The sequence below is a fragment of the Cephus cinctus genome, unplaced genomic scaffold (genome assembly GCF_000341935.2).
Source record: "Cephus cinctus unplaced genomic scaffold, Ccin1 Ccin1_scaffold1073, whole genome shotgun sequence".
NCBI classification, from domain to species: Eukaryota; Metazoa; Arthropoda; class Insecta; order Hymenoptera; family Cephidae; genus Cephus; species Cephus cinctus.
In genome coordinates this window covers 366,251-393,529 of record NW_014333593.1, presented here as the reverse complement: position 1 = coordinate 393,529, position 27,279 = coordinate 366,251, and the positions used below count along the sequence as shown (strand labels likewise).

Genomic DNA, 27,279 nt, shown 5'->3' with positions numbered 1-27,279 from the left:
ATGAGAAGTGCTTCTAATAAATTATAAATCATCGGAGGGTCATATATTTATCAGTATCATTCATTAATATATCTTATTTCTTGTTAATTCAAGCCATTTGCATTATGCCATAGATCATACTAATTATAGATTGGAAAATACGTTATACCCGCATAGGGAATTGTCACGGAGTCTGCGCAATCGGATAATAAAATTGTCCAGAATGAAATATCGAGCGTTATCAAGACGCATGCGTTTTTGACATATATATTTAAGAATTTTTCTTAGTACGTACTCCACACGGCAATGGAAAGGATGGGATTATTGAGGAAGGTACATACTGTAATGTAAAACAGCTCTGTAATGTTCCCTTTAGAAATCTATAATTTCTAAATATTTCAGAGTGCGTAATTAATCGACCAGATAAGATTGGCATGCATATTTATTTTCTAGAGGATGGTATATCCAGTTCCAGTTGACATAAACGACATGCTTTCCAATAAAATAAAGACTAGTTCTTGGTGCGAAGGCAATTTAAATACTCAACGTAACTCCAGTAATATCATTGTTCCAGGTATTGTTTCAATTTTAAAATTGATTTCTTGGGTTCAACAATGGACCTTAAAAGATTCAGTAAACATAGATATCGTTATTCTCTTTGTAATGTGCGTCAAAATATGGCGGCCGATTTAAAAATATTCGAATAATACTTTAAATATTGTATATGTTATATTTCAAGGAATATTGCATCGAGGTCAATCAATAAATAAAATCTATACATCTGAAAATGAGGAATTAGGAATGCCAGCAAAGAACAACGAAGTTTCAAAGGAAGTTCAAGGGCTTAGAAATTTTTCTGACACTTGCAGCGGCAACAATGCGTACATGTTTGTAAAATCATTGAGTTATATTAATTTCCTCAATGAACTGAGTCTTAGGTTTAAAAACTGGAAATACTTAATTACCATTGTCTAGATTAAACTCTGATGGACATCGTTTCATACAAGAAAGAATACAGAATCTTGTTCAAGCATTCACCGAAAGGACACAACAAATACGTAGACGTCTGGATATGCCGCCGACTCCATCTACACCTAGTAGTGATCAAGGTAAATCAAATATTGTAAAAGAAGATAAATTTTTAACGAAAAAATATTTATCCACAGATGATCATGATACAGTTGTACAGCCGGTTCAGCCTATCAATCGTTCGCCATCCGAGGGGCATACAAAGAATTCAGATAATGGTAGCAAAAGAATCAGCTGTAATAAATGCATCGATCCTCAAAGTACACATACTATAATAGATTTCATTTTGAAATTTGAATTAACATATATTAAATGAAGCGTTCTTTAAAATAGGCTATACCTATATTTATTGGTTACTGACGCTAACTTTATGCTTTGCGTATAACTGCTTCGTAATTCCATTGAGAAGCACTTTTCCTTGTCAGAATTCCGAAAATACACATATATGGATGACTTGTGATTATTTGGCGGATATGTGTTACTTGATAGATATAATATTGATACGACCACGCGTTATGTATTTGGAAGATGGTTTTTGGGTAAATGATCAAAAATTAACGCGAAAAAATTATATGCGAAAATGGCAGTTTATGGTAATATTTTCACTAATAGGTCTTTGATCTAATTTTATCAGATTTAACAAACGTCTTAATAACTTAAAAAATTCCCAATCAGATGGATATACTGTCTCTACTTCCGTTGGATATTTTATATTTAGTATATGGTTATGAGCAAACTCTGTTACGCATGCCGCGTTTCTTAAAGGTATTATCGCAAATTAAAATATAATTTTATAAGAATTTTCTATAATATGAATTACACAAGCATTTCTTTTACAAAAAGGTTCAGACATTTTGGGAATTGTATAATCGTATGGATAGTGTGCTATCTAATCCACACGTAGTTCGTATAGCACGAACTCTATCATATATGATCTATTTAATACATATTAATGCCTGTGCCTACTACGCCTTTTCGACTTGGGAAGGACTTGGCAGCAATGGATGGGTTTTCAACGGGATTGGAAGCGCGTAAGTCAGAATAACACGATCTGATGGATTAAAAAGTAAAATGAAACAGAATAAGCAGGAACATACGTAATTATATTTCAGATACATACGTTGCTTTTATTTTGCCACAAAGACGGCAACGTCCATTGGAAAAAATCCAAAACCAGAGAACGAATATGAGTATCTGTTTATGACCGCCAGCTGGCTAATGGGAGTTTTTGTCTTTGCTCTGCTCATAGGACAAGTTCGTAATCAAATTTTGATTTTGAAAAAAACTCCTAGGATCATTGTGATTTTAATTTCAATTTTTATATTACAGATACGTGATATTATCACAACAGCCACTTATACCAGAAGCGAGTATCGCAAACTGGTCGATGAGACTTTGGAACACATGAGGAGATTAGGTTTGCCACAAAAACTTCAAGAACGTGTGAAGTTGTGGTTTACGTTTACATGGGAACAGCATCATACATTAGGTGTGTAGAATTATGAATAAAATAATAGTATTTGGAGAAATAATTACAAATTTTCTTTTATTACAGACGAAAGTCGCATACTGGATTCATTACCGATCAAGATGAAGACGGACGTTGCTATTAATGTTCATATACAAACTTTAGGCAAGGTTCAACTTTTTCATGATTGTGACGAGGCCCTTTTACGTGAACTCGTATTGAAATTGAGACCAGTCATTTATCTACCTGGGGATACTGTATGTCGAAAGGTTCGTCCATGTCTTATACATAGTGAATGCGTTAATATCTGGAATTAATTTCTTTTTTGACTACTTCAATTTATCAGGGTGAAGTTGGCAAGGAGATGTATATAGTGAAGACTGGCCAGGTACAAGTATTAGGAGGTCCTGATGATAACGAAGTTCTAGCGACGCTAACCGAAGGTTCTGTCTTTGGGGAAATTAGTTTACTGGCTATTAATGGTGGGAATCGAAGAACTGCAACTGTTCGTTCCCGAGGATTTTCCAATCTCTTCGTACTGAGCAAAGGCGATTTGAACGAAGCAATACAGCATTATCCGGATGCCCAACAAATTTTACGAAAAAAAGCCAGGTGATACACTGATTGAGTTACCGATAAAAATATGTAGTCATTGGTATAAATATTTTTTAATTCTTCAGGTCCTTGATGAGACGAAACGCAGCGAGAGAAAATCGTATCAAGGAGCTGGAAACAGAAGTCATTAAGCCGAAGCAAGCAACGTCAGAAACACCACGTTTATTGAAAACCGTGCTACAAGTAATTTCCAAAAACAAATCTGTAAACTCAGGCTATTTGTAATCTGATTAATTTCAGGTTGTATCCGAGGATTCTATGACGGCGCATCTAATAAAGCATGGCGCCCAACGCAGGGCTTCTAAAAACAACAAAGAGGATTCGAATATTCAGTCCAGTAATTTAACAAACATCCAACCAATTGAACCATCGAAAAATTCTGTACAGTCTTATCTCCGAGTGCCTTTGGTAATTAGTTACTGTTAGAAAATTCATAATTGTTTCAAAACTTTCTTATTCTTTTTTACAACAAACAAATTTTATTCAGGTTCACTCTATGAAAGTCAATACAAGACTAAGCAGACCTAACAAAGTTGGCTGTGTTTCTCAACCAGTGACTTCTGGTTTTCATGAAAACTTCACAGCTAAGGGATTGATTAACAAAGATAGACTGGTACGCAAAACAGCTTCTGAACCGTGCCTTAGTCCAGATGACCTCAATACATTTCAGTGTACTGTAACAGTGCACCAGGAGATGCACTGAATTATTGTCTAAGTTCGTGAGAGTAGTAGTGGACCAATGATGAGTAAGCTTATAAAATCAATATTTTACAAACAAAAATGAAAGTATACAGTAAGTGTATTGCTTAAGCAATAAAGGTAACCACCAGGTAATATTGAATAAAATCTATATTTTATAAGAAAAAACCAGTGACGTAATATTCGTACTTCCTACAACATAAAGTAATGCTCGTAGTGAATCACCCGGTAGATCAAAGAATATAGATATTAAAGATATCGCGGCACGCGAGCAGCATTCCGCCTTCATTTATTCCCATATCGATTAATAATTATACCATTGAAATGTTAAATCGAAGTTATGCTCGGCCTCCACAAGTAAATTTACTTGAGATATCACAAGAAGATTGATGATGACGTTTACAAACAAGTAAAACAAAAGTCATCAATCATAATACAATTTTATGAAACTATTCGAAAATTATATTAAAACCAAATATAAAAGTCAATTTAAAGTTATATCTATCCATCGATGCCTGGATATTTTTTAATCCAAGCGATGGATGTCACTTCAAAGCAGTATAATCAAAGTAAAATGTATAGACACATCAAAAGGACTTCATACTATTTAAAAGCAAAATAGACAGGATGTGGACCAATTAATGTAATCTAAAGAAATAATCACAAAGCTTATAAATACTCGAATATAATTTACGACCCATGTTCGGGGTCACGAAGGTCTGTAATGCCTGGTTACTCTGGGGTATATTTAGGTGAGGGGATGTGGGTGAAGTGCGGGGAAGGGACTATTAGTTAATTGGTAGGCGGAACTTGGTCTAAGTAAGCAGCCATGAGCTTGCGCGCTTGAGCGTTCTTACCTTTGTGCTTTCTTTGTAACTTCCTTGAGTTCTGCCGATGCCCGAGCGTCGCCGTTATCTTCAACTTGGTGCAGTAGACGCGGACGCAATTTCAAACCGTCGCAAGACGCGGCAGGTCCCATTAGCAAGACGTTGGATTCTTGGAGTTTTTTTTTTGGGAGTTTAGGGCATGGTTTCCAAACAGAGAAAGAAGGGAAAACCAAGAAGAAACGTTACGGCTATGGAAACGAAACTTCGTGTGGACGAAGCGATGGGACATTTGAAAAATGGAAATTATTCTAGAGCGATGATCTCTTACAATCAGGTAACACTTCTTGATCGTTTTAGTAATAATCCATTGAGATTCTATCAGCAGAGAAACTTTTTTGATAAATCAACGACAAGTGTTCAAATTATTTATAATTAAATTAAAATTATTCCTTTTTTTGTTCAAGTGCAATTTTTTGTATACATATATTAAATGCCATTTTGATTATTGTCACTGTGAAGGTTTGCGCATGATTAGCAGTTTGATTATATATATATATATATATCAAGGGTGCTTCTATGATAATGAAGTTGTCAACAGGTGTCACTCTCGCCCAGAATGCATAACCCTATGCGGATGGGACACTGACGCGCGAGTATCCACCTGGACGAGGAGTCTTGGGAGTACTTCGTGGGAAAGTAGTATACGCATCATACGATTCGTTTGTAACACTTATAAATTTTGCACTAGATAAACAAACGTTTGCTAAATGATTAACAAGATATCTATTAGCGAATGCTATGCTATTGGCTTGGACTGCCGCCCGCAGACACGCGTCCTGAACGGTAAAAACATTTGGGCTGCTGTCCGCAGATTGCCATCCGCAAAGGGTTAACAATCTCTATGTGTCCCAAACGCAAAATCCATCAAGAGACTAGTCCATTGAAGGAATTCAGCTGGATTACTATCTGGAAATGAAATTGAATAAAATTAATAATTTTCATATTTACAGAATTAATCGATTATGAAAATTATCAATCAAAGAGCGTGGTTCGATAATAGAACAGCTATACCAGAAAGGGTATCTACACACGCTTTTGGACAAGAACTACGTCTGTCTTTCTCTTATCCATGTAAATGCCCATAAGTCCGTCTCTGTCGCACTCGCAGGGAGTATAGAAAATCTTCAAAACATGAGGATTTCTATCGAACCAGCATCTCCGTTGCTCCTAACGAGACGCTCTTTATATCATCAGCCATTCACGTGATAAGATAGTAAAGTAGAGCAAAAAAAATGTAATCTAAGAAAAATTGTTTCCACAGGTGTATCCCTACGGAGCACGTGAGTGTTGGGGATGCGTGTGATACGTGACGGGGGTTGCACCTCAGGGTGGTGGAGGTTCTCCTACCGTGACGCGTTGTTGACGTTACCAGGGGCAACCTTCCACCTTTCCCAGGTGTCGATATCCACACATCCTCCGCACCAGAGTCACCCGTAAACTAACGGCAACCTTCGACCTTCTAAGGTTAGCAAGTAGTATCGTACTCCTGCTAATCAGCGAATACCTCAATTCCGTGATAAGGTGTACCTGAACTTTGTAGTACGTGATAATCTCTATGGTGAAATCACTTGACTTGCTTGGACCTCTGACCTTCTGCGTGTGAAGACACCTCATCACACTCTGGCCCATCGACCGGACGTATTTGCTGGCTGGCACAAAATGTCGGTGGATCCTGAAAATAATACCAAGGACGCTATAAATACGGTTCAGGATGCAGTAAGCTTGCAAGCTTCGGATATCCTTAAGCCTACGTTGCAGGATAACGATTTTCTTCAAAGTTTCGTGAGAATCGACCTTGACGATCATACTGATACGAAAAAGGGAATAAGATCGTACCTATCCGATCTGAAGAATTCCAGAGACAGCAAGGATCCGCGCGAAGGTCCTGCAGGACTTCCGGGTACGCATCAAAGCATTGAGACACCTGAAAATTTTAGTCAACATACTCAGAGCAATGCCAAAGGTAGTCATAGACGTAACAGTCAACGTAAGGTACGAACTTTCAAGCCGTCCTTGGATACGGAAATGAACGTGCAGAAGTCGAAGAGGAAACGACGTAGGAAATTTGGAGGTCGTCGCCAGGAAGAAATATATACGGATAAGGATAGAGCGGCTGCTGTTAATATGGGGAGTCGTGATATTAAGCAATCATTAAAAATGAAAAGAAAAGAAGATCGGAGTAGAGCCCTTCAGATACCCGAGGAAGCGGAACCCAGCGCCATGTTGGCACTTGGTGCGCGGGAAATGCGAAGTGGAGACGTCAAGATCGCTATATCTTGTATCAATAAGGTTTACTTTCTACTACAAATTAAGTATCCATGCGCAAACTTTCACTTGATGATTTCTTAACTTTAGTCATTTAATCACGAATATTCATTCTCTTAATGATAAATATCTTAAGTGTCACGTTTTTTCTTCCTCAGGCTTTGGAACTCAGTCCGGACGACAAAAATGCGCTTATTGCACGTAGCAGATGTTACCTGCTACTGGGCGAACCTCAAAAAGCTCTTCAGGATGCCGAAGCAGCTCTTAAAGGAAAGTTGAAGGATCCCAATACCGCGCGGGCAATATTTTACAAAGCTGAGGCACTTTATCATTTAGGCGATTTTGAACTAAGTCTCGTCCATTATTATAGAGGCATGAGAATTAGACCAGAATTTGATCAATTTCGACTTGGAGTTCAGAAGGCAAAGGAGGCTATACAGAATATCTTGGGAAGTAAGTACTAATGAGTAAGAGATAATTATTATTAAAAATAATTTAATATTTATTTTTATTATTATTCTTTTAATCCTTACAGACAACAGCGTACCGATTTCTATTTGTGGTAATTCTGGCACTGATCTTGAATCCATTTACACAAGAGACAAAAGTCCTGCCAGATTAAGGACCCCTGTCCTACTTGATGACTTGGAGTCATGTACATCAGGAAAGCAAAGTAAAGTAAATGGAATAACGAACGAAGGGTCGAGTAAAGAAAATTCAGTTTCAACGAAACGTAAAACAGGAACGCCAAATCTTTTGGGACAGCTAAACGTGGATAAGAAATACTTACAGAATCTCCTTAAGAGACCAGGTAACAATTTTATAACGAAACGTTTAATCTAGACTTCCAATAATCAGTATTCAGCCAACAGACTGAATACAGCAGCAATCATTAATAATATAGTCTTTCAACTATTTGTATCCTTCAAAAAGTATACTAAAACGTATACGAATAATTCAAGGAATAAGCAGCTAATAACGATTGCAGTAAATAAAACGACTTAAAGAAAAAAAAAAGTAGAGAGTAATAAGGTTAATTAATTTAATTAAATAAAACCATAATTAAATAATGCGTCGGCAAAGTACAAGCGAACGTGAATCTCGATATGGTTATGTTCATGGAGTTTGCGGCCCCGTAGTGATAGCAGGGAGAATGAGAGGAGCAGCAATGTACGAGCTAGTACGAATTGGCTATAACAATTTGATGGGAGAAATAATTCGCTTGGAAGGTACCTTGGCGACGATTCAAGTTTACGAGGACACAAGCGGGGTGACAGTTGGTGATCCAGTCTTGCGAACCGGTCGTCCACTTTCAGTGGAATTGGGTCCGGGACTGCTGGGAGGAATATTTGACGGAATCCAAAGACCCTTGAAGGACATTCACGATTTGACCTCATCGATTTACATTCCCAAAGGCGTGAATATTCCGGTTGTCAGTCGCAGTCAGGAATGGGAATTCGAACCAATGAATATACGTAAAGGCAGTCCTATCACGGGTGGAGATGTATTTGGTGTTGTCTATGAAAATAGTCTGGTCCAACACAAGCTCCAGCTCACGCCAGGTCGCAGAGGCTCTATAACCTGGTTGGCACCTGCAGGATATTACACGGTAGACGAGAAAGTTATGGAAACAGAATTCGAAGGTCGACGCACCGAACATAGCCTGCTCCAAATTTGGCCGGTACGCCGTGGTAGGCCGGTAACAGAGAAGTTACCAGCAAATCATCCACTGTTAACTGGGCAAAGAATCCTAGACGCGCTATTCCCTTGTGTTCAAGGAGGAACAACAGCGATTCCTGGTGCCTTTGGATGTGGGAAGACGGTGATCAGTCAATCATTATCAAAATATTCGAATTCTGACGTGATCGTCTACGTGGGATGCGGAGAGAGAGGAAATGAGATGTCCGAGGTGCTTCGTGACTTTCCCGAACTATCGGTAGAAGTGGATGGCAACACTGAATCAATAATGAAACGGACGACTCTTATAGCCAATACGTCTAATATGCCAGTAGCAGCGAGAGAAGCGTCGATATACACAGGGATAACAATAGCCGAATACTTTCGGGATATGGGATACAACGTAGCCATGATGGCAGATTCAACGTCACGTTGGGCAGAGGCTCTTAGAGAGATTTCCGGTCGGCTTGGCGAGATGCCAGCAGATTCGGGATATCCGGCTTATCTGGGTGCTCGATTAGCTAGCTTTTACGAAAGGGCTGGCAGAGTTTGCTGCCTTGGAAATCCAAGGCGTGAAGGGTCTGTCAGTATCGTCGGTGCCGTCTCGCCACCAGGGGGTGACTTTTCTGATCCCGTAACTAGCAGCACCCTGGCTATTGTTCAGGTGTTCTGGGGTTTGGATAAAAAGTTGGCACAGAGAAAACACTTTCCAGCTGTCAATTGGCTCATGTCTTACAGCAAGTATCTTAGGCAGCTGGATGAATTTTATGAGACTCATTTCCCAGGATTTACCACTATGCGCACACGAGTTCAGAAAATACTTCATGCCGAAGAGGAACTCAATGAAATTGTCCAGCTTGTTGGCAAAGCATCATTGAGCGAAAGTGATCTTGTTGATCTAGAAGTAGCGAAGTTACTCAAAGATGATTTTCTTCAACAGAATAGCTACTCGGCGTATGATAGATTCTGTCCGTTTTACAAGACTGTTGGCATGCTTAGAAATTTATTGACTTTCTATGACTTGTCCAACCAACTCATAGAGAAAACGGGTAGACACGAGCACAGAATCACTTGGTCCATTATCAGGGACACCATGGGAGTGTTGATGTACAGATTGAGTTCTATGAAGTTTATGGATCCTAGTAAGGAAGGAGAAAACAAAATAAAGGAAGAGTTTGAGAAGCTATATGAGGATATGCATCAGGCTTTTAAGAATTTGGAAGATTAGATGCTAATTACAGAATCAAGATAATCTTATTAGCTTATACCAGTAGTGTACAAATATAGATTATTGAAAAATGTTCAACTTTGCAATATTTACTGAGCGTGCCATGTCAAAAGAGAGTAATGGAATGTCTTAGATTATTGATGAATTATTAGATGAAACCCGTTAGATGATTTTTTTTACAGATATTAAAGCGGCCCATCAGCCCTCAGCTCAGCATATAATATCTCACGCCGAAGAAGGAATAGCTTTCCTGAAAAATCGGCAGGAATTTTGGCGACAACAACGGACAACCAAACATTAGATGAATAAAAAACCAAATGCATTAGCTTACGAATGAACCGTAGTGATAAACAGTGTATCATTATTATCATCATCAGAGTATATATAGTAAGAATTAATTAATAAATCTAGCTTCATAAAACCCGCCAAGTAGTATTCGATAAGGAATCCCCTGAAGTTTTATCAATTATTAAATGACCATTAAATCATAATTAGGTATCAGAAGAAGTCGTAATATATAACAGTAGCGAAGACGTTATAGGAAACTTTGAATATACAATTAAAATATTGGCTAGTGATAGATCATATTATAAGCAGATATGTAGTGACTTATGTACTTGGCATTAATAATATTATTTCAATACTTTTTATTAGAGGAATTTTAAGAACTACTGTACTTGGCAAAGTTTTTTTACACGTAAGTGCTTTTCGAGGGTTTTATTGTAATAGTATAGTACCTTCGAGTTTCTGACCATTAGGTGATAACGCTGGTAGCCATATTACAGAGGAGATAAAAGTTCATATAGTACTAGTGGCCCGATTGATGAATTGTATTAAAAGGTGTATACATTAACACTTAGAAAGCACGAACTAGGGTGAGTAACAGTAGTGCTGGAAATTGTAAAATTTGCCGGAGCACAGACTTGTAGTGCACAACCTGCAGGGGGGAGTCACTTCTGGGAGCGCTTAGGCACAGAATGCTCATCCCTGCACGAGCTTCGTTCTGAGGGTTGCTTTGGGAACCAACGGTAAGTAGGGGAGAATCTCTGCCCGTCAAGCTTCACGTTCGTGATCACGTTCAGCTCGGCTACGGCGGGATATGCATTATCGACGAAGGCGATTATTACAAAATTCTACACCCGGAATCGCCACTACGATTTAGCCCCATGCTTTTAATATTGCCAAAAACCGTAGCGTTGAGCATCTCCCTTCTCATCTCTGCTGTCACTATGATACAACTATACCTCGTCTATGTATATCATGTTACTATGAACTTCATGTTGTTGGTCTCGTTCTACTTAGCAAATTAGCTTCTGTACAGATGGCGACATTCGTTGATGATTTTTACAGAGGATGCAGGCTGCCGCGCAACCGCATAAAGATAATTCAAAGATAACACAATAACGTGCAAATTAAAACTATTTATGAGGTAACCAATCGTCGATGGATCATTTTATTCTCAAAGAAATATTGCCTCTCGCTCTAAGTCTCGCTTAAGTCGAGCAGCCATACATCAATGGCTGACTCCATATTGCCGTATACGTCTGTGACCTGTTTTGCTCTGCTTATTATTTTTCTCAATTTTGTTAGTAAGTCATACTCGCACAGCCAATCGGACATTTTTCTGCAGTCTCCTAAAGGTACGATAGAATTCTAGTGATAGTATCGATAACAATGGTTTGGTATTTATATCGTATGGAAAATATTAACATTTCAAACATTAACCTCTATCAATTCTGCGAGTAGCGTCTCAGGACACAACAAATCATAAACTTAACTAGTTTCTTTAGTGTTGTGTGATATCAATAGACATTTTCCTAATATGTGTCCCGAGGAAAATTTGTATTGTATTTTTTGGAGCGTACCTTGCTTGTTTGTAAACTTTGCAGCTAACAGTTATTGAATTTTGTTTATGTGTCACGAATTTAGCTTTTAGATGCTGGAATAACAATGACATATGCTTAATAAGGTATTCGTTTTTAATCCTCTTGATGATATGTTGGAGAATATTGTAGGACCTTGTTACGCAGTGTTTATTATAACTACTTACTTTGAAATCAGATCATTTACTCTGCCGTCAATGTGGTGCTGATCTAGCCAGTTCTGGAAGCATTGTCAATCATCTAAGTCCAGAAGCTACAGTTGTAGTCAATCAGACACTTTTTGGCAAAGCAGGTGTCGAGATACAAGTACTAACTAATCCCCTAGGCATTCAATTTGGGCTCATAACAGTTTCCAAAGCCTTTTGTGTTGGAATAGCAGGAAAAGTGAGTCTTTGTTTAAAAGAGAATAAAGAATAGAAGATGTTCATATATCCACTTTGAAAAAAATCAAATAATTAAGATCTACCAATAGTGATAATTATTACTTTACTATAGAATTGTTAACTTTGCAGTGGCATACAGAATTTTCCTGGTTTCCCGGATATGCTTGGAAACATTGCATGTGTAACTACTGCAGTAGCGTACTTGGATGGTAAGTTCATCCGAGTACTACCTATTATGTTAATAATCATTTATAAACACACGTTTTTTTTTCTCAGGATGTTTGAGCCTATAGAAACAGCAACATCAGAGAGAATTTTTCCATCTAGTAAAGGATTCTATGCCTTGATTCTAAACCAAATTCTGAGTGAGACTTGTAAGGATCACTTCATTTCTATATAAGAACAATCATTCGTTCTATAATAATTAACATCAATACCACTTGCAGTTGCGAATTCCTTGTTGGTTGTCCCAAAATCTTATCGGAACTAATAAAAAGATGCCTGACCCAAGTTTAACAGAAGAACAAAAGAACTTCATAGCCGAGTGCGAAGCCGAATTCCAGGACAGATTTACCAAAAATGACGAAGCTTTTATGAAGATTCACACATCTGAAAGTAGTAAACCGCCAATTATGGATCCGTGGTATAACAAACCGCGACGCAACTTTGATTGGAGCCGTCAGAACCAAAATCAAAATCGTCGCAATAATCATTGGGAGCGTCGACACGGTGATCGTAGTGAAAGAATAGAACGTCATGCGGGTCGACAACATTTGTATTCAAATAGAAACAATCCTTATTAATAGATCGATATTTTCATGGGAATTTACTGTACACTTCCTTTTGATGTAATATATAATTCTAATAAATATTGATATATTCTTTTGAAGTATTTCTCCGTGAATTTCATTTTAGAAATCCCTGTATTGATGTTTCGAAATGAAAAACAAACTTGTTTTTAAAAATAATCGTAACTCGTATGTATTTCTCTTAAGCAGCACTTATGTAACAATTGATATTTATATACAAACGTAACGAGATATCCAACCATGTACAAAATGAAAATAACCGCTACCCTTATTCTCTAGATGGTAGTAAAAAACCTGCTTAATACAACTTCATTACGATGAGAATTTGATTGGCGCCAGTTTATCACGTTTTACTTGTTCTACTATTCGTAGTAATATACACGTGTATACACATACATAGGTCCTTCGCGCGTTATATCTCTTTAAAAAAAATCTAAGGAAAACAGTCTCTTTCTTCTATCTTTACAAGAAATGTTACAGTGTTTATATATACAAAGAATGTACAGGTGCTTATAACCCTAAGGCCGTGAACACGGCGCCGTTTTCGGGCAGTCGGCCATTTTTTTGAACTCTTCGGTATTGCGGGTTCCGGAAAACAACGATTTTTAATCACCAATCATGTTCCGAAACCGAGTCCCGTCTATCTTGGGAGTGGTAGGTTCATCCCTGTCCCGTGGAGGTCCTTATTCTGTTCTTAACTCTAAAGGCTCTCAAAATGGTGGACAGTTAACACCCGGATGTAAATACTGACACTTGTCACCGACTCGACAGTAGCCATTTTTTGAAAACTGTCTGCAAACTTGCGGTTGTTTTCCGTTACCACGCCAGCCACCACCTCCTCTCCATCCGCCACGTCCACCACGATACCAGCCAGGCCCGGGACCACCTCTGCCTCTGTTGCCCATAGGCCCGGCTCCTCGAGGCCCTTGGAAGTTTGGCCCCAGACCTGGTCCAAACATAGCTGGAGGTCCTTGGAAGCCAGTAGGCATATTATTGAATCCCATTTCCTCAGGACCCATCATTCCAAAGCCATCTTGCTGTCCAAAGATGGGAGGTCCCATCATTCCTGGAGGACCCATGGGACCTTCAGGTCCAGCTTGTGGGAATGTGGGCATCGCACCGGCCATAGGATTCATACTGACGTCAGGTACAACAACCTTGCCATCTCCTGTTCGCCATCCACCACCACCACCTCCACCTCCTGCCATGGGTCCCATATCTGGAGCAGGCATCTGACCCATTGGTCCTGGTCCCATCATCGGCTGAGGCATCTGACCTATAGGACCCATAGGTCCTATTACACCTTGAGGCATCATTGGTTGCTGACCATGTGGGAAGCCCTGATAATGGAAGTTTGTCATTGGTGGCGCCGCAGGTGCCAGTTGGGGTTTCGGCTCGGGCCAGGTCATCGCCGTGAAGTCTTTCTCGCTTTCCTTATTCCCCGTTAAATCGTCCAGCGGAATTACTTTTGGATCTGTTATCACAGGATGCCGTTCTTCGTCCGGCTCCGCTGCCGAGTCAGGAATCCTTGAAAAAAATTACACAAAACACATTATATATACAATTCCACTCAATAAACAATACCAGTTTTTTTTTTGTATAATTACAAAAATATTTAAGAAAAGTACAATATTACTCACATGCTTCGATTAAAGTACAAAGCTTGAAGTATTCCTTTTTCACGAGCATATTGGATATCCTTTTCTCGACTGTCCTTGCCAGGTTCTACCAGTGCAGGTGACAGGTCGATTGGTATCAATGGCTTCCAGGTTGTTTTTTCTTCCATAAGATCTTCGGTACCTTTAAAAAAAAATAACAGCAACCAATTAATATACGAGTAATAATTATCATAAATCCAACATATAATTTTATTCCACTGATATATCAACTTACTCAATTTCCGTGCCATTTGGAAGGCTTCGCGTTCATTCTGCTTCTCCATTTGCTTCATATCCGTAAAAGTCTTAGTTACATTCACGCGTTCGGTTTCGTCCAATTCAAAGTATCGGATCGATTCCAATTCGGTTTTCCACTTGAGACTCTTCTTGGGACCTTTCCTCTTCTGAAGTAAAAGCACGCTTCTAAGACCATCCACGTATCTTATTTCCGGATTAGGACTGGTACTTTCTTTCTTGGACGATAACGAGTCGTCCGCCTCTTCCGGTGAATTTAAAGCTTTAGCTTCTTCAGATTCGTCATCTGGCGTGGGTGCTAAACAAATAGAGAAATACTTTATTTCACATTCAAACAATTAATCCGTCCAAAGTGAGTAACGTCAAAATTCAACTTACTGCTACTTCTCTCATCCTCCTCAATGACCTCCTTGCTCTTCTGATCATCAGATTCCTCATCCCTTTCCATCTTGGAGTCATCTTCAGTCTTCTCCTTTTCTTTCTCCTCCTTATCCTCATCAGTCTCCAAGGTGTCCTGATAGAACTACAAAAATATTGTTCAACGTTAGATCACATTTTGTTTCTCAATTCACAAACTTCATCCGTAATGTATTCCTATTAAATATAAAGAGTCCAATCCCGAAAACGAACAATTACCTTGAAATTAGGTTTTAGGGATACTGGCGATTTTTCATCGGCGCTCGAAGGAGACGTCGGTGGCGGCGTGGTGTCGCGCGAACCGTCCGCGTTATTTTCAACTTTCTTCGGTTCGGTAGAGCCATCCTTAGAGATGGAGGTCCTTCGTTTCCTCTTTCGGGTCTCCTTGCTCTTGGTCGAGGCCGTTAGCGCATCCATGAACATATCGCTTTCTTGGAGGACCATCGCTGTAACAATCAAGAACAACAAAAACCAATGAGACTTGATTCAGAACAGTGAAACAATCAGTTGGAGTAGTAAGTGATGTAAATACTAGAAGAACGTGGTATGGCACGACGTTTAAACAAGTTCTGTAAATAAATAATAATCAATTAGTCTCGTTGATAACGAAGAGTTCCATACTGAAAGAACGTGTAATTATATTGAACAATGTGTAAGCGGGTATCACAGGATGTATTAAGTCCGCAAAGGTAAGACAAATTACCAAGTAACAAGTCACGACTAATAATTACTCTCGTTAGCGTTACATATAATTAAATAAATTGTCGGTAAACATGGCGTCCCTGGTAGATATATTTTTTCTACAGCATCTCTCTCGATTAACAATTGTCGAAAGTATTGTTGTACTTTAAAAATTAACTATAAGACCCCTATACGTTTCTTGTAGCTGCAGTAGCGCGTGACAAATGTTTCACAAAGAAAGTGAAAGAGGATCGTACAAGCGATGTTAGGAGTAAGATACTTCAATAGACCAAAATTGCATATGAGCGAAATTTTAAATAACAAATAAAGAATACACAACGCGCTGGCTGATAGCCAAAATTTGATTTTCAAGTCGATAAAACAAAGATACTTATGATCCATGAAAAAAAAAAAATACTCAAAAATTACTCAAATCGTTTTAGAACGCAGAGGAACGAAAATTGTATGTTTATTAAATACGAAAATCGTTACTCGAATTTCAAAAAAATCTCCATAAAATTAATGACAAAAGAGATCAAAATTACGAATTACGCGATTCAGTCGATGACAATAAAATTAGACAGTTCGTCAAAGACGCTACGACAGAAGAATATAAAACAAACGGCAGTAAACTCGAAAAGAGTGAAACCGTTCGCGCCTTTAAAACGTCCAACTATAAAGAAACGGAGTAAAGGGAAAGAGTGTAGGGTGTTATCGTGCAGTTTATTCACAAACAAAAGAGTATAATCCAGCGTTCATGATTAGAGATTTGGCAAAAGTCGTCATTCCTCCCTTAGTTTTGAATAAAGTCCACAAAAAAAAAAAAGGAAAAAAAAGAGAGAATGCTCCTAGGACAAGACAGCATGATTTTAAAAAATCAGGCTTTTCGGCTTTTTTAGTCAAAAGTTAAAAAAAAAAAAAGCCTCCTTCAATCACCTCCCCTCCCAGAGCATCCTCCGTCTCTCCCCTAATTTTCGCTTTACTCTCAACAATATCTATACAGAATGAAGCATTACGAAAGGAGCTTTCGGTCCTCCTCGAGCTTCTCGTTGAAGTTTCAGGAACTCTCGCCAGGGACACACGGTTGTCGATGAAGAGGAGGAAAAAGAGCCCCTGCATCGAAAGAGGCCTCGAACGGTACAAGAAGCGAGATCTCTAGTATTTCTTTCCCCAACCAGCAGGCACAGCTTAATGGTCCTTCTCCTGTTCGCCAAACGTTATGGCCCGATGTTCGTCGAACGGTTAATACGCGAGGCTCTGGGTTAACACGCAGCACGGGACTCTCGTAGGAAATACTGAGCTGTCCGTCGCGAAAACATTGACCCTCTAGAAACTAAAGAGTCAAGGTACGGGACGCAGGTACAGACGCTTTTGCGCAATCTCTCAAATAATTTTTGCAAATTCAAACTGAACCCCGTCTGTCGATTCATATTCGATGAGACATCTTTCAAGCAATTTCTGATCGATTCCAATTCGGTATGAATAATGTAGATTTTTTTAGAGGCTCCCATTTTTTTTTCTCTCTCACGCACACTTTTTTTTATATACATATGTATCTCTCTTTCGTAGTCCACTTTATCCTGGGCCATTCGTCAGTTCCATGTCTCAAAACGCCTTTCCCAACAGTTCGCCTTCCGTCTTGGGAAGCCTCTTCTGATCGCTTCGAACTCGTAGGCTGTTACTTTTCGAAAGGCTATACTGAAAATATTACGTATATGATTGCGTAGAGACATTATCGACATGACTGTCGGTCAATGTTATACTGTACGAAATTAAAATTCAATTAATAAAACATGTTATCTAAACTCGAATACGAAATGCTCCATACTAATCAACAAGAGAGTGAATTTCGTCTTTGAATTTCGGCGACTACAAGACATTGAAATAACGAATCCAGACATCAGTAGTGAGCGTATTGAACGTTAAGTCTATGACATAATAATAAATAGAACCAGAGTGAGAGCGAAAGAGAGAAAGAGAAGGAGAGAGAGAGAATATAATAACAAAAAGCAGATAACAAAATGATCCTCCTCAAATTCCAGAGACCTTCACAGTGAAGTCACAGCGCCAGGATTTCACAGGATTCAGAGATCACACAAGATCTGCCATTCTGTATCATTTTCCATTCCTCAGCAACGATAATATTACTTCGCTGCCCTTGGACCCCATATTTTTCTTGGCACCGTTGCAAAACGCCCATCAAAGCCAGTCGAAAAGGACGCCGATTCCATTTTGAATAATCAAAATCACTACCACCTTCCTCCTCCTTCCTCTCCAACCGTCCTTCCTTCTTCGCCTCATCCATCAGAAGTATCTTGATAAGGTCATCCACAATTTCTCTCTCCTTATCTCGCGCTCTCTCTCTCTCTCTCTCTCTCTCTCTCTCTTTCTTTCTTTCTCTCACTCAAATGTGTTTCCCGGATTTTGTTGATACCTAGCCGTGAATTCGTTTTTTCTAATGTGTAGAGACGATTTTCAGACCTCGAGGATTGTCCCAAGAAAGAGAGAGGCTCTGAGACAATAAAAAAATCGATAACATATAGTGATAAACGTGTGTGGGGGGCGGGGGCCATTAATTAAACCCTTATCAAAGACGTATCAAGTCTAACCAGTGTCGTACCGTGATAAAGTATTGTAAGAAAATATTTGTTTTACATTATCTATGCTCTATAAGCACTTGCAATAATACTAAATAAGCTAAGGACCATGTGAGCACCCAATTTTCCAAAAAAATCTCCATTTACATTATTATAATAACAACAACAAATCTCTCAAGTTACAGTGTTACATTAATATTAGTAGGTTACCAGAGTATATACTTTAAAGACAGTATAGCTAAGCTAAGTACGTGTAAGTGTCACCCTGTCCATTGTTCAATACATTTCTAATGGTAATTGATAAACGTTCATGAGTTGTTATCATTAAAGAAAATTTGTGATAGTTTTTTAACGGTACGACAAGTTTCCTTAGTGTCTCTCCTTGTTTACATAATTTCATAGCATTCCACTTTTTCTTTTTCTTTCTCTCTCTCTCTCTCTCTCTTTCAGTTTTTTTGATCTATAGGGCAAGCACAATGCGCGGTGACTCGCACACTCGACAGAAACCCATGAGTCAAATACTTCCAGATTTCTGATCAATTTATTTAAACGCTCAATAAAGGGTGTACATGTACAAGGGAAGAGAAATACGATGGACAGACAAGAGTTTTTCTGATGCCTTACCTAATAACGCTGGCTTCGCACTGGCTTTTCTAATCCCCTTTTAAGGCCCATCCCGGTACAGTAGCACAATCCTAAGATCTAATTTTCGAAAATTTCTCGTAGGTTACCTGCTGGCTTCATAAACAACCAAACTTTTTTGAGGCACGTTGATCAATCGGTTTCTCTCTTGTAACTCTTTCGGATACTTTTCATTGATCCTCTTGCGTGTCTCTTCTCCTCTTCGTTTTTCTTTCTTTTTCTCTAAGATCGCGAACGCGTTTAAAACAAAAATATAGTTAAAAAATCTATTACACGCGGTTTTTCTATACCGCGTCGCTAGGGATTTTATGTCGGACTTGTTACTTAGGTTATCACAAAATAGGTACGTTTCCTTAACACTCGGGCGCGACAAGTACGCGATTGGTACGCTTCTTCTGCCTGGAAGAAAGTTTAATTCAAGGAAAACACTGCTAGGGCCCAAATAATTGGTCCCTTTTTCGACCACGGCACCAAGTCCACCTGCAAACTCAATAGCCAGTAGTTAGTTCTCGTTCTGCCGCTCATTAGAGATGCGAAGATCACGTACGTTTGTTATGGCTAATGCTACTTCTTTTTTTTTCATTTCTTTCATTCCCTTTCGACAAATCATTCTTTCATGGAGTGGCATCGTCACGAAATTTTGATAAAGACAACGATCGCGTAAAGGATATGTTAGTAGAATTTTCTATTGTAACTTCAAGAATTGTTATACTAGTCTGGTATATCAAAAATAGGAACCAAGTGAATTTTTATAACGCAATGAATAATTATAACAGAAAAATATAAGAACAAAGTCGATTAGATAGTATGAAACATGAAGTAAACTTAGAATTAATAAAAATAATACTGTCAGTAAACTGAGGTATTAAAACACATTACCATTTGTTTGAAAATTAGTATCAACGTATTAGTTTTTCCTGTCTGTGGATATTTTGTAATTTTTAGTACGAACTATGAATCAAACATTCTATGCGAAATACAGGCGCAGTTCTACAGCAAAGTTCGTATATTTGGATAGTTGAATAAAATATTCAAAATGAAAATCGAATACTAAAATGATACAAGACATATTTGGCTATGTAATCTCGCAATTCATAAGATCAAATTTATAAACATGGCTTTTTTGTCAACGAAACTTGGTAAATAAAATTAAGATCGTTTAAGAAAAATAAAAATAAAGTAATTGGCCCCTCAATCGATCAATTCTGAAATTCAAAGACTTAGCAGGCATCGCCTGAGGCAATTTGCGGATATAGATATTTCAAAGCCAGTGGGGTAACTCCATGAAAAGATGACTTAGACGAAAAAGAGATAGTAGGATGCCAAATAATTTAGAAAGAGGATACTTACGTTTTGGTTTTGGTGGAATGAGCTTGATACCGCCGCGTTTCTCATCGCCAGGCGAATCCAGGGAGAGTCGTGCCTTTTTCTCAGGAACAGGTTGTTCCCTCGGCGGCGACGGCCTCTTCAATCCCGACGGTTTCACAGGAACCGCTGGTTTTTTGTCCAGATTTTGAGCAGGCTTCTTGGCAATCCTAGGCGGTGGCGGTTTGGCCTCCTCCTCAAGTCCAGTAGACCTAAACTTCGAGTTGAAGGTCTTGACAGTCTTGGGCCTCGTAGAGTCCTGAGAATTCTTACGACTCTCAATGGACATCGAGATATTCTTCTTCTCGGGTACCTTCTTCGGGTCCGCCTTGTTCTCCTTTGAGCTGTCCCGCGAATCTGTGGAAGACTTTCGCGACGAGGAGGACGAGGACTCGTCCTCTGGTCGCTTCTTTGGGATCTTTCCCATTTTCAAGGCTTGGCCTTGAACCTTCTCCAAGGTTGCCTTGTCCTTCTCGGCCTGGTCCTTCTTCTGTTTCTCCTTCTCTTTCTCTCTTTCACGATCCCGTTCAGACCTATTCTTGGAGCTGGAACTGGAACTGTGCTTAGATGAGGAATGATGCCTGTCCCTGTCTCGTTCCTTGGACTTGGAACTGGAACTGGAACTTTTTCTGTGGGAACGGTGCGAATCGGAACGATGCGAAGAACCGTGTTTGGATGACGATGTGGAGGATGAAGATTTGGAGGAGGAATGATGGCTTCTCTTGTCAGTGCTAGCACTCTTCTTCTCATCCTTCTTCTGTTGCTCTCTGTTCTCCTTATCACTGGATTTACCACCTTCCGTTACTTCCAATTTCGTTTCTTCCTCCTCTTCTGTTTTATCTGGCTTCCCTGTACTTTCTGTAGGCTCGGCCTTGAGTTGTATTTCCGGTATCCTTTGTTCAATTTCCTCGTGTTCTTCTACTTCCTCGTCCTCGGCGATTACATTCTCCTCGGCAACATCACCATTAGTCTCTGGTTCTTTCTTTAAAACACTATTTATATTCGCGGCGTCTGTCTCGACTTTGGCCAATACCTGCTTGCCGTCTCTTATTGTTATTTTGTAAACAGGTACTGTTGGCGTCGAGGCAGACGAAACGACGACGAATGATTTCTTCGCGGGCACATTATTCGTCACTGGCTTCTCTATCGTGGAGAAGGTCAATTCCTGATTATCCTGAGTGATGCTCGCGATTGGAAATTGGACCTGCGTCGTCACCGGTTGACCAGATACAGTCAGTATTTGAGCAGGAACCGAATTTGGGGCGGCTTCACCTTTCACGATCTTCAACCATTGCTCTACCAAGCGACTTGCTAGACAACGGACACCCTGATGACTGCCTTCCTTAGAAAGACCTTTTATCAATTTCGGGCAGTTGTTACTCTTTAATCGTTCAATATCCACGGGACACAATAACAAGAGTTCTAACAGTTCTTGAATAAGCGCCCAATTCTTAGCTAGGATTCCATCAGTCAGCCACATATGAACGAGATTCCAGCCACCCGCACCCATGAATCTGAAACAATGGTCAAAACGCGATTTCGTATACCGATAAAACAAAGTGCCCCCAGGCTTTCGTATGACATTTTTCATTTAATTGAAAAAATAATGGTAATATATTATTCTAAATACGTATATTTGTGGTATATATAGATAATAGTATGGATGGAACGAATTTCTTGGACTTCAATATGTCTCATGCTTTGTTCAGAATATAATTGAAGTTAATCTCAACTAGTAGACCAGTTTTTAATGAGAATTTGAAAATTAACAAATGGGCGTAGCTGACTAAATTATCCAAACGGTGAATGTATTTAATCAGAAAGAGGATGAAATCAAATATCGCCAAAAACTATAAATCCTGACATAGCATTAAGAGTCTGTAGTCCCATAAATAATTTCTGTATTTCTGATCAATAAAGCAATAATTTAATGACTTAATTATTAATTATTTTGTATAAGTTAGTGTAGGACACATATCAGTGAGTCCGGCCTATTAAATGCAGCCGACCGATGGTTCAGAGTCCTTGAAGATTTAATCTTGCATGTTTTTTTTTGTATTTTCATACGTATTATCGAAATTTCGAATTATCCGTATGTCTCAACATGCATTCCGAAGATAGTCATTGTTATTTTTCAACGTCTAGTTTAATCCTTACGCTTATGTATTATACGTATATTTAAAAATCGCTACATCCAATGTTAAGTACTCTACGTTTATATGTCGTCAATCCTTAGAGATGATATTCCAATCCATCTGAATGATTCTGTTCTATAAAAAATTTCGATTTTACATATTAAAATCTATTGCTTCTTATTTCCACATTTAAAAGCAAAAATAAACCATTAACGAAATACTTATACATGACAAACCCGAAGAAAAGAAAAATTAGTTCATTGTCTACAGTAAAGTACGAATCAATTAGGTAAACATAAAATGAGAAAAATATACAAAACGAATTGTTAGTGGTAGGCATAATATGTATACTCACTGGCCCAGGAGTTCAGTATTGGTCGTTTTGAGAATCTGGATGTAAATGCACTTGGAAACAAGCTTCTTGGAGAATTTAGTCATGAGGTTGGCCAGCCTGTGGACCTCTTCTTTACTTTTTATCCCACCGCTTGGACCCAGTAGAACGCTGAGGCATTTCAGCAATGAAAGGGGATCTATGCGCGGCTGAAAAATAATGAAAACAACACAAAATTAGAGAATTACATTTTCTTCTTGTTTACGTGAGTTCGTTGAATGCTTGGACGACCGTTACAAACTAACGGACGGGTGCCGACAACAATGAAATTTCTATTCCTTTGCGAGAGGTTTCCAACTACGTCATGAAATATGATTCACTTGCTATACATACATATATATATATATGTGTTTATATATACAGCGATTTTATAAATTTGCACGTTCATGAGTCACTCATATGTGTAAAAACGGGGAGTACCTCAAGCAAGAAAATGTTGTAAGAATTTAAATAATATATATCAACCAAATGTTAACTTAATTCTACAAAAATTCACAACCGGCGAATATCGACAAAAGATTTGCGACATTTTAATTTTCAGAAATCCAGATACTATGCACCCTATTACCTTTCCCGTTGTATTCGGAGCCATGAGTACACGCAATTTTGATAACTGTGAGATAAAGTACGATTTATAATATTAGATAAAAAAAGGGCTATTAAATTTTTAGCAGAGTCCTAGAATTTTGCATGGAACAATGCACTGAAAGTCAGACAGTCTTTACTTTAGAGCGGCCACGTTGCGCCGCATACTCTGACCCATTAAAGTTGGCCAGGATGCATTGGAATGGATCCGTGGTTGGAGGTTATTGATCATCTGCCCCCACCGTGACTATAGAGAGCGACAGTGGTGCCATCTGAGTCGAAACAATCCGGAACTTTGGCGAATTCCGGCGGAAGTAGCCGAAACAAGGGGAAAAACGTAGAACAACATGGCCGACGAATTACAAAAATGCACAGAAATTTCTTCCAGAAGAAAAATGTCAAAGACTCGCAAGGCCGTTCAACGATGAACGGAAAGAAAAAATGCCAAATGAAATTTAGTGAACTCACCATTTTTAACTGCGGTACGATTTATCCACGGCGTGCTAATACTTTTTCGTGCTTCTAGATGAATAGCATACCGGTAATATCTGCAAAGAGACACAAAAACGTCCATTTACGCGTGCAGGTCACCCCGTACCGCCATCTTGACGGTTGCCCTCATATCGATATTATAGAATGAAAATATGAGAAATGGACTTCTCGAGTAATGTAACGGGCAAAATACGGAAAACGTGGGGCTTGGGTCTCTTGCAAACTTGAAGATTAATTATAAAATAAAGTCTCTGCTTGTCCCTCTATCTACCAACTAGTCTTGCCGAACCGTCATTATAAATAAAACGCTCCGATATATTACTGCCAGTAAATTATGGCTGTACGAAAATTACGCTGTAAAAAGGAGAAATGCTCTTTACGGCTTCGAGACGATCTCGAAATCCTTGGACAGCAAACGACAGTAGACTGCCGAGTCGAGATATGTGCAACGATTCTGCGCAGTCCCCACCCACTATAAAATATTAGCCAATGAACGCCTCGTACGCATTAGTATAGCCAATGGGCACTAACCTTATCCCCCACTCTAATTCCTGTCACCGTAGGCTCATTCTATTTATAGCACTATGCAAATACTTATACGAAATCGTTAATTGTCCGATTTGGTATTATAGCTCGCGAATTATCACTTGCTACACTCTATAAATGCATCGTTTTCTAGTAGAAACGCATCACTTTCGATATATTTTTTAATAAAACTATATCCAAATCCGTGCGTGTCTCTTCGTACGTGGAATTTTTGATACATTCACTAGTGTTCATTTCTCGTTAACGCGAGTTTCTCAAACATAACGGGGATGTTCGGTATTTATGACGTTCTTGACTTGTTTGGGAAATAAAGAGACAGAGAGCCCCAGACCCCTTATTTTACGTCTCTAAACTCGATTTAAAGATGTCCACCTTCTCCTTTTTTTTGTATTTCTTTGATCTTTTATATGTCTAGTGGATGATTATTCTTAAGTACGGCCGATCGACTAGCCACTCACATTCGTTAGTCTCAACAATTCAATCCTTTTTTTATGGGTAACAAATTATGCACAGCAATTTTCGTATGACGTGAGTAAGAGGATTCTCGGGCATTTCCCCTAGTGCACAATATGTGTATAGGCTGTGTCCTTGCGAGCGATAGGACAGGCCCCTCATCGAAGGACGCTACAAGACTTCTTGGAGAATCCGCATATATCCTTTTGACTCTCTGCCATCTGCAATCAAAAATACCACTCCGTCAAACGATTTTTGCCCTAGTCTCTTTTTACACAATTATTTCAAACGTACTACGCGATTTTCACGGGAATTTTACGGAAAGCTTTCCTCACCTAACTGTACGTAGCACCAGCTTCCTCGGTAATACCGGAAGTAGGCCTCTACAAGATAACCTAGTCAAATCAACCGCTTACTTTATTTTCTGAAGAAGGTTTCAATCGCGTTACGTTTCAAACTCTTAGAGATTAATGCAATATAATATTATTTGTTTAATTAGTTATTTCGATGATCAATTTATAATTTTAATCATGAAAAATTATAAATTTATTAGACAGTATTTTGATGTTAAAAGGAAAAGGGCGCACCTCTATGTTGATACGTAAGTCAAATCAGTAGTGAAAATGTAAGACATGAAAAGAGAATAATGAAGCAAATTCCATAATTTTGTTGTAAACGATAAGAATCCAATTATTTGTCTTTTATTTAACACTATAATCACTAGTTTATTCTTCCCTAGTAAAAACTAATTAAAAGTGTAATGTATAAAAGTAGTCAAATCCTTCTTCCATCATTATTATGATTATTTAAATAGACACGTTCACTTTATATCAAAATCGGATGAGTGACATGAATTATTCTGCATCAATGACATGCACTTGTACTGATTATATTACTAGTATATTTAAGTAAAAATCTTTGAAATAGTGTTGTACAATTTTGCACTGTACAAATATTATTTTGACTTGGAAATAGAAAAGTTCTCTAAAAAATTCCCTAGAATGCAGTGGTTCTCAACTGCAATAATCGAGATAGCGTGAGAGAAATCTCAATAATCGTCTTTAATTCGTTTCTAACCTATTGATGTTCCAGGGGTAATTGAATTGCACTAGGACAATGTCATTCGTTTTAATAGGATTACAAACAACAGCAAGGTCTCTGCGTGCCGGTCTATTAAACAGGGTAAATTAACTAATTGCGTACTTTTTGTAAGTAGACAATCAAAAAGTTAATCGTACAAGTTTTCTCATTCTATATTTCCTCTTAGACCGTACCGTGTAGAAGTATTTTTCTCAGCTCGCCTTTTCGTGATATCGAAGAGGCCAAGAATGACAACACATTAGATGCAAAACGAGACACAGATCAAGGAATAACTTCATCAAGAGATAGGTCAAGAGTAATTCCAGTTGAAACAAGCATTCGTTATTTAGCTAGTGACGGTAGGTGTATACTTTGCAAAATATATATTTGTACTTTTCTACACTAATCTATGGCATTTACTGTATTTATTCATTGTTCTCTTAATTTAAGCATACAAGCAGACATATGGTGATGACCCAATATGGAAATTATACAGACGAAACCATAAAGGCTTGCATCCTCCCAAAAAAACACGTAAAACTTGCATTGTAAGTTTTATATGTAATCAATGATCTGTAGAAGACATTTTATAAAATTTATAGTAATTGCTTTTTTTATTGTTTAGAGGGCAAATGTCGTTACTACAGGAAATCCATGTCCTTTATGTCGTGATGAATATTTAGTCCTTGATTATAGAAACACTGGACTGCTTAATCAGTTTATCTCTCCACATAATGGTGCAATTTTTAGTTACACGTAAGTTTAATTATTTATTATTTATTGTTGCCCCTATATTCAGCATCTTACAATTGATTCCTATTCGTTTTCAGGAAAACTGGTATTTGCCAAAAGAAATATAAGCAGCTTCTTATTGCCATTTACAGAGCCAAGGATCGGGGTATAATAACCTTCGATCTTCCCTTTAGGGAATATAATTATTCTGAGTGGAAGCCTAAAGAATTACAAGCAGAGAATTAAATAAAAGACATAACACTATAAGATTGTAAAAAATCAGTACCATTAAAACCGTGAAATTCTATTTCCGAATTCGCAATCAATT

At 38.4% G+C, this 27,279-nt stretch overlaps 7 protein-coding genes and 1 long non-coding RNA gene across 16 annotated transcripts; 6 read left to right on the top strand and 2 right to left on the bottom strand.

The window, feature by feature from the left end:
• Positions 1-102: 102 nt before the first annotated feature.
• On the top strand, positions 103-3,958 carry LOC107271952 (cyclic nucleotide-gated cation channel beta-1). 3 transcript variants are annotated; one of them, XM_015748580.2, is made up of 15 exons: positions 103-312; positions 433-553; positions 719-866; positions 955-1,088; positions 1,146-1,268; positions 1,342-1,601; positions 1,684-1,773; positions 1,852-2,039; positions 2,121-2,262; positions 2,338-2,497; positions 2,564-2,745; positions 2,823-3,088; positions 3,157-3,274; positions 3,332-3,499; positions 3,579-3,958. In XM_015748580.2, the coding sequence occupies exons 1-15, from the start codon at positions 286-288 to the stop codon at positions 3,792-3,794; spliced, it is 2,343 nt and encodes a 780-aa protein (XP_015604066.1). In that variant the 5' UTR covers positions 103-285; the 3' UTR covers positions 3,795-3,958. The 3 variants fall into 3 exon arrangements, with proteins under 3 accessions (XP_015604066.1, XP_015604067.1, XP_015604068.1); XM_015748581.2 differs by having other exon boundaries at positions 382-553; XM_015748582.2 differs by lacking the exons at positions 103-312; positions 433-553 and having other exon boundaries at positions 729-870.
• Positions 3,959-5,333: 1,375 nt separating this feature from the next.
• On the bottom strand, positions 5,334-11,081 carry LOC107271964. Its single transcript, XR_001538774.2, has 4 exons — positions 10,585-11,081; positions 6,514-6,601; positions 6,205-6,349; positions 5,334-5,583 (listed from the first exon to the last, which is right to left on the bottom strand). It is a non-coding gene; the product is annotated as an uncharacterized LOC107271964 (long non-coding RNA).
• On the top strand, positions 5,609-7,949 carry LOC107271955. 2 transcript variants are annotated; one of them, XM_015748596.2, is made up of 4 exons: positions 5,609-6,966; positions 7,101-7,395; positions 7,478-7,753; positions 7,905-7,949. In XM_015748596.2, exons 1-4 carry the CDS (start codon positions 6,337-6,339, stop codon positions 7,916-7,918), a joined length of 1,215 nt encoding a protein of 404 aa, XP_015604082.1. In that variant the 5' UTR covers positions 5,609-6,336; the 3' UTR covers positions 7,919-7,949. The 2 variants fall into 2 exon arrangements, with proteins under 2 accessions (XP_015604082.1, XP_024945006.1); XM_025089238.1 differs by lacking the exon at positions 7,905-7,949 and having other exon boundaries at positions 7,478-7,812.
• Positions 7,975-9,976, top strand: LOC107271953 (V-type proton ATPase catalytic subunit A-like). The gene has a single exon (XM_015748583.2). The coding sequence runs from the start codon at positions 8,012-8,014 to the stop codon at positions 9,845-9,847; it is 1,836 nt and encodes a 611-aa protein (XP_015604069.1). The 5' UTR covers positions 7,975-8,011; the 3' UTR covers positions 9,848-9,976.
• A 201-nt stretch (positions 11,082-11,282) lies between the features above and the next one.
• Positions 11,283-12,687, top strand: LOC107271961 (protein cereblon homolog). The gene is made up of 5 exons (XM_015748608.2): positions 11,283-11,487; positions 11,909-12,114; positions 12,243-12,322; positions 12,390-12,487; positions 12,560-12,687. The coding sequence occupies exons 1-5, from the start codon at positions 11,364-11,366 to the stop codon at positions 12,601-12,603; spliced, it is 552 nt and encodes a 183-aa protein (XP_015604094.1). The 5' UTR covers positions 11,283-11,363; the 3' UTR covers positions 12,604-12,687.
• Positions 12,611-12,916, top strand: LOC112494982 (RNMT-activating mini protein). Its single transcript, XM_025089253.1, has one exon. The coding sequence runs from the start codon at positions 12,611-12,613 to the stop codon at positions 12,914-12,916; it is 306 nt and encodes a 101-aa protein (XP_024945021.1).
• A 149-nt stretch (positions 12,917-13,065) lies between these two features.
• LOC107271950 (serine/threonine-protein phosphatase 1 regulatory subunit 10) lies at positions 13,066-25,574 on the bottom strand. Of its 5 annotated transcripts, none has more exons than XM_015748577.1 (10): positions 25,475-25,574; positions 25,145-25,360; positions 24,117-24,196; positions 23,028-23,212; positions 20,523-22,051; positions 15,472-15,698; positions 15,214-15,358; positions 14,816-15,133; positions 14,563-14,722; positions 13,066-14,449 (listed from the first exon to the last, which is right to left on the bottom strand). In XM_015748577.1, exons 3-10 carry the CDS (start codon positions 24,117-24,119, stop codon positions 13,633-13,635), a joined length of 3,384 nt encoding a protein of 1,127 aa, XP_015604063.1. In that variant the 5' UTR covers positions 24,120-24,196; positions 25,145-25,360; positions 25,475-25,574; the 3' UTR covers positions 13,066-13,632. The 5 variants fall into 5 exon arrangements, with proteins under 5 accessions (XP_015604063.1, XP_015604064.1, XP_024945002.1 ...); XM_015748578.2 differs by having other exon boundaries at positions 25,434-25,512; XM_025089234.1 differs by lacking the exon at positions 24,117-24,196.
• Positions 25,575-25,962: 388 nt separating this feature from the next.
• Positions 25,963-27,258, top strand: LOC107271960 (28S ribosomal protein S18b, mitochondrial). Of its 2 annotated transcripts, XM_015748607.2 has the most exons (6): positions 26,056-26,175; positions 26,232-26,321; positions 26,407-26,578; positions 26,670-26,767; positions 26,845-26,975; positions 27,050-27,258. In XM_015748607.2, exons 2-6 carry the CDS (start codon positions 26,256-26,258, stop codon positions 27,195-27,197), a joined length of 615 nt encoding a protein of 204 aa, XP_015604093.1. In that variant the 5' UTR covers positions 26,056-26,175; positions 26,232-26,255; the 3' UTR covers positions 27,198-27,258. The 2 variants fall into 2 exon arrangements, with proteins under 2 accessions (XP_024945010.1, XP_015604093.1); XM_025089242.1 differs by having other exon boundaries at positions 25,963-26,321.
• Positions 27,259-27,279: the final 21 nt, after the last annotated feature.

What these genes read in the sequence shown, in the direction of transcription:
- LOC107271952 (XM_015748580.2), top strand. Translation starts at nt 286, where the DNA reads ATGGAAAGGATGGGATTATTGAGGAAG. An exon ending in TTGCTCTGCTCATAGGACAA is followed by an intron (nt 2,263 to 2,337) that starts GTTCGTAATCAA and finishes TTTATATTACAG; the next exon opens with ATACGTGATATTATCACAAC. An exon ending in TATTGAAAACCGTGCTACAA is followed by an intron (nt 3,275 to 3,331) that starts GTAATTTCCAAA and finishes GATTAATTTCAG; the next exon opens with GTTGTATCCGAGGATTCTAT.
- LOC107271955 (XM_025089238.1), top strand. Translation starts at nt 6,337, where the DNA reads ATGTCGGTGGATCCTGAAAATAATACCAAGGACGCTATAAATACGGTT. An exon ending in CTATATCTTGTATCAATAAG is followed by an intron (nt 6,967 to 7,100) that starts GTTTACTTTCTA and finishes TTTCTTCCTCAG; the next exon opens with GCTTTGGAACTCAGTCCGGA. An exon ending in TATACAGAATATCTTGGGAA is followed by an intron (nt 7,396 to 7,477) that starts GTAAGTACTAAT and finishes TAATCCTTACAG; the next exon opens with ACAACAGCGTACCGATTTCT.
- LOC107271953 (XM_015748583.2), top strand. Translation starts at nt 8,012, where the DNA reads ATGCGTCGGCAAAGTACAAGCGAACGTGAATCTCGATATGGTTATGTT.
- LOC107271961 (XM_015748608.2), top strand. Translation starts at nt 11,364, where the DNA reads ATGGCTGACTCCATATTGCCGTATACGTCTGTGACCTGTTTTGCTCTG. An exon ending in TTTTCTGCAGTCTCCTAAAG is followed by an intron (nt 11,488 to 11,908) that starts GTACGATAGAAT and finishes CTTTGAAATCAG; the next exon opens with ATCATTTACTCTGCCGTCAA. An exon ending in GTGTTGGAATAGCAGGAAAA is followed by an intron (nt 12,115 to 12,242) that starts GTGAGTCTTTGT and finishes TTAACTTTGCAG; the next exon opens with TGGCATACAGAATTTTCCTG.
- LOC112494982 (XM_025089253.1), top strand. Translation starts at nt 12,611, where the DNA reads ATGCCTGACCCAAGTTTAACAGAAGAACAAAAGAACTTCATAGCCGAG.
- LOC107271950 (XM_015748576.2), bottom strand. Translation starts at nt 23,655, where the DNA reads ATGGCTCCGAATACAACGGGAAAG. An exon ending in CCCTAAAACCTAATTTCAAG is followed by an intron (nt 15,359 to 15,471) that starts GTAATTGTTCGT and finishes ATATTTTTGTAG; the next exon opens with TTCTATCAGGACACCTTGGA. An exon ending in GGAGGATGAGAGAAGTAGCA is followed by an intron (nt 15,134 to 15,213) that starts GTAAGTTGAATT and finishes CTATTTGTTTAG; the next exon opens with CACCCACGCCAGATGACGAA.
- LOC107271960 (XM_025089242.1), top strand. Translation starts at nt 26,256, where the DNA reads ATGTCATTCGTTTTAATAGGATTACAAACAACAGCAAGGTCTCTGCGT. An exon ending in GTGCCGGTCTATTAAACAGG is followed by an intron (nt 26,322 to 26,406) that starts GTAAATTAACTA and finishes ATTTCCTCTTAG; the next exon opens with ACCGTACCGTGTAGAAGTAT. An exon ending in GGTGCAATTTTTAGTTACAC is followed by an intron (nt 26,976 to 27,049) that starts GTAAGTTTAATT and finishes ATTCGTTTTCAG; the next exon opens with GAAAACTGGTATTTGCCAAA.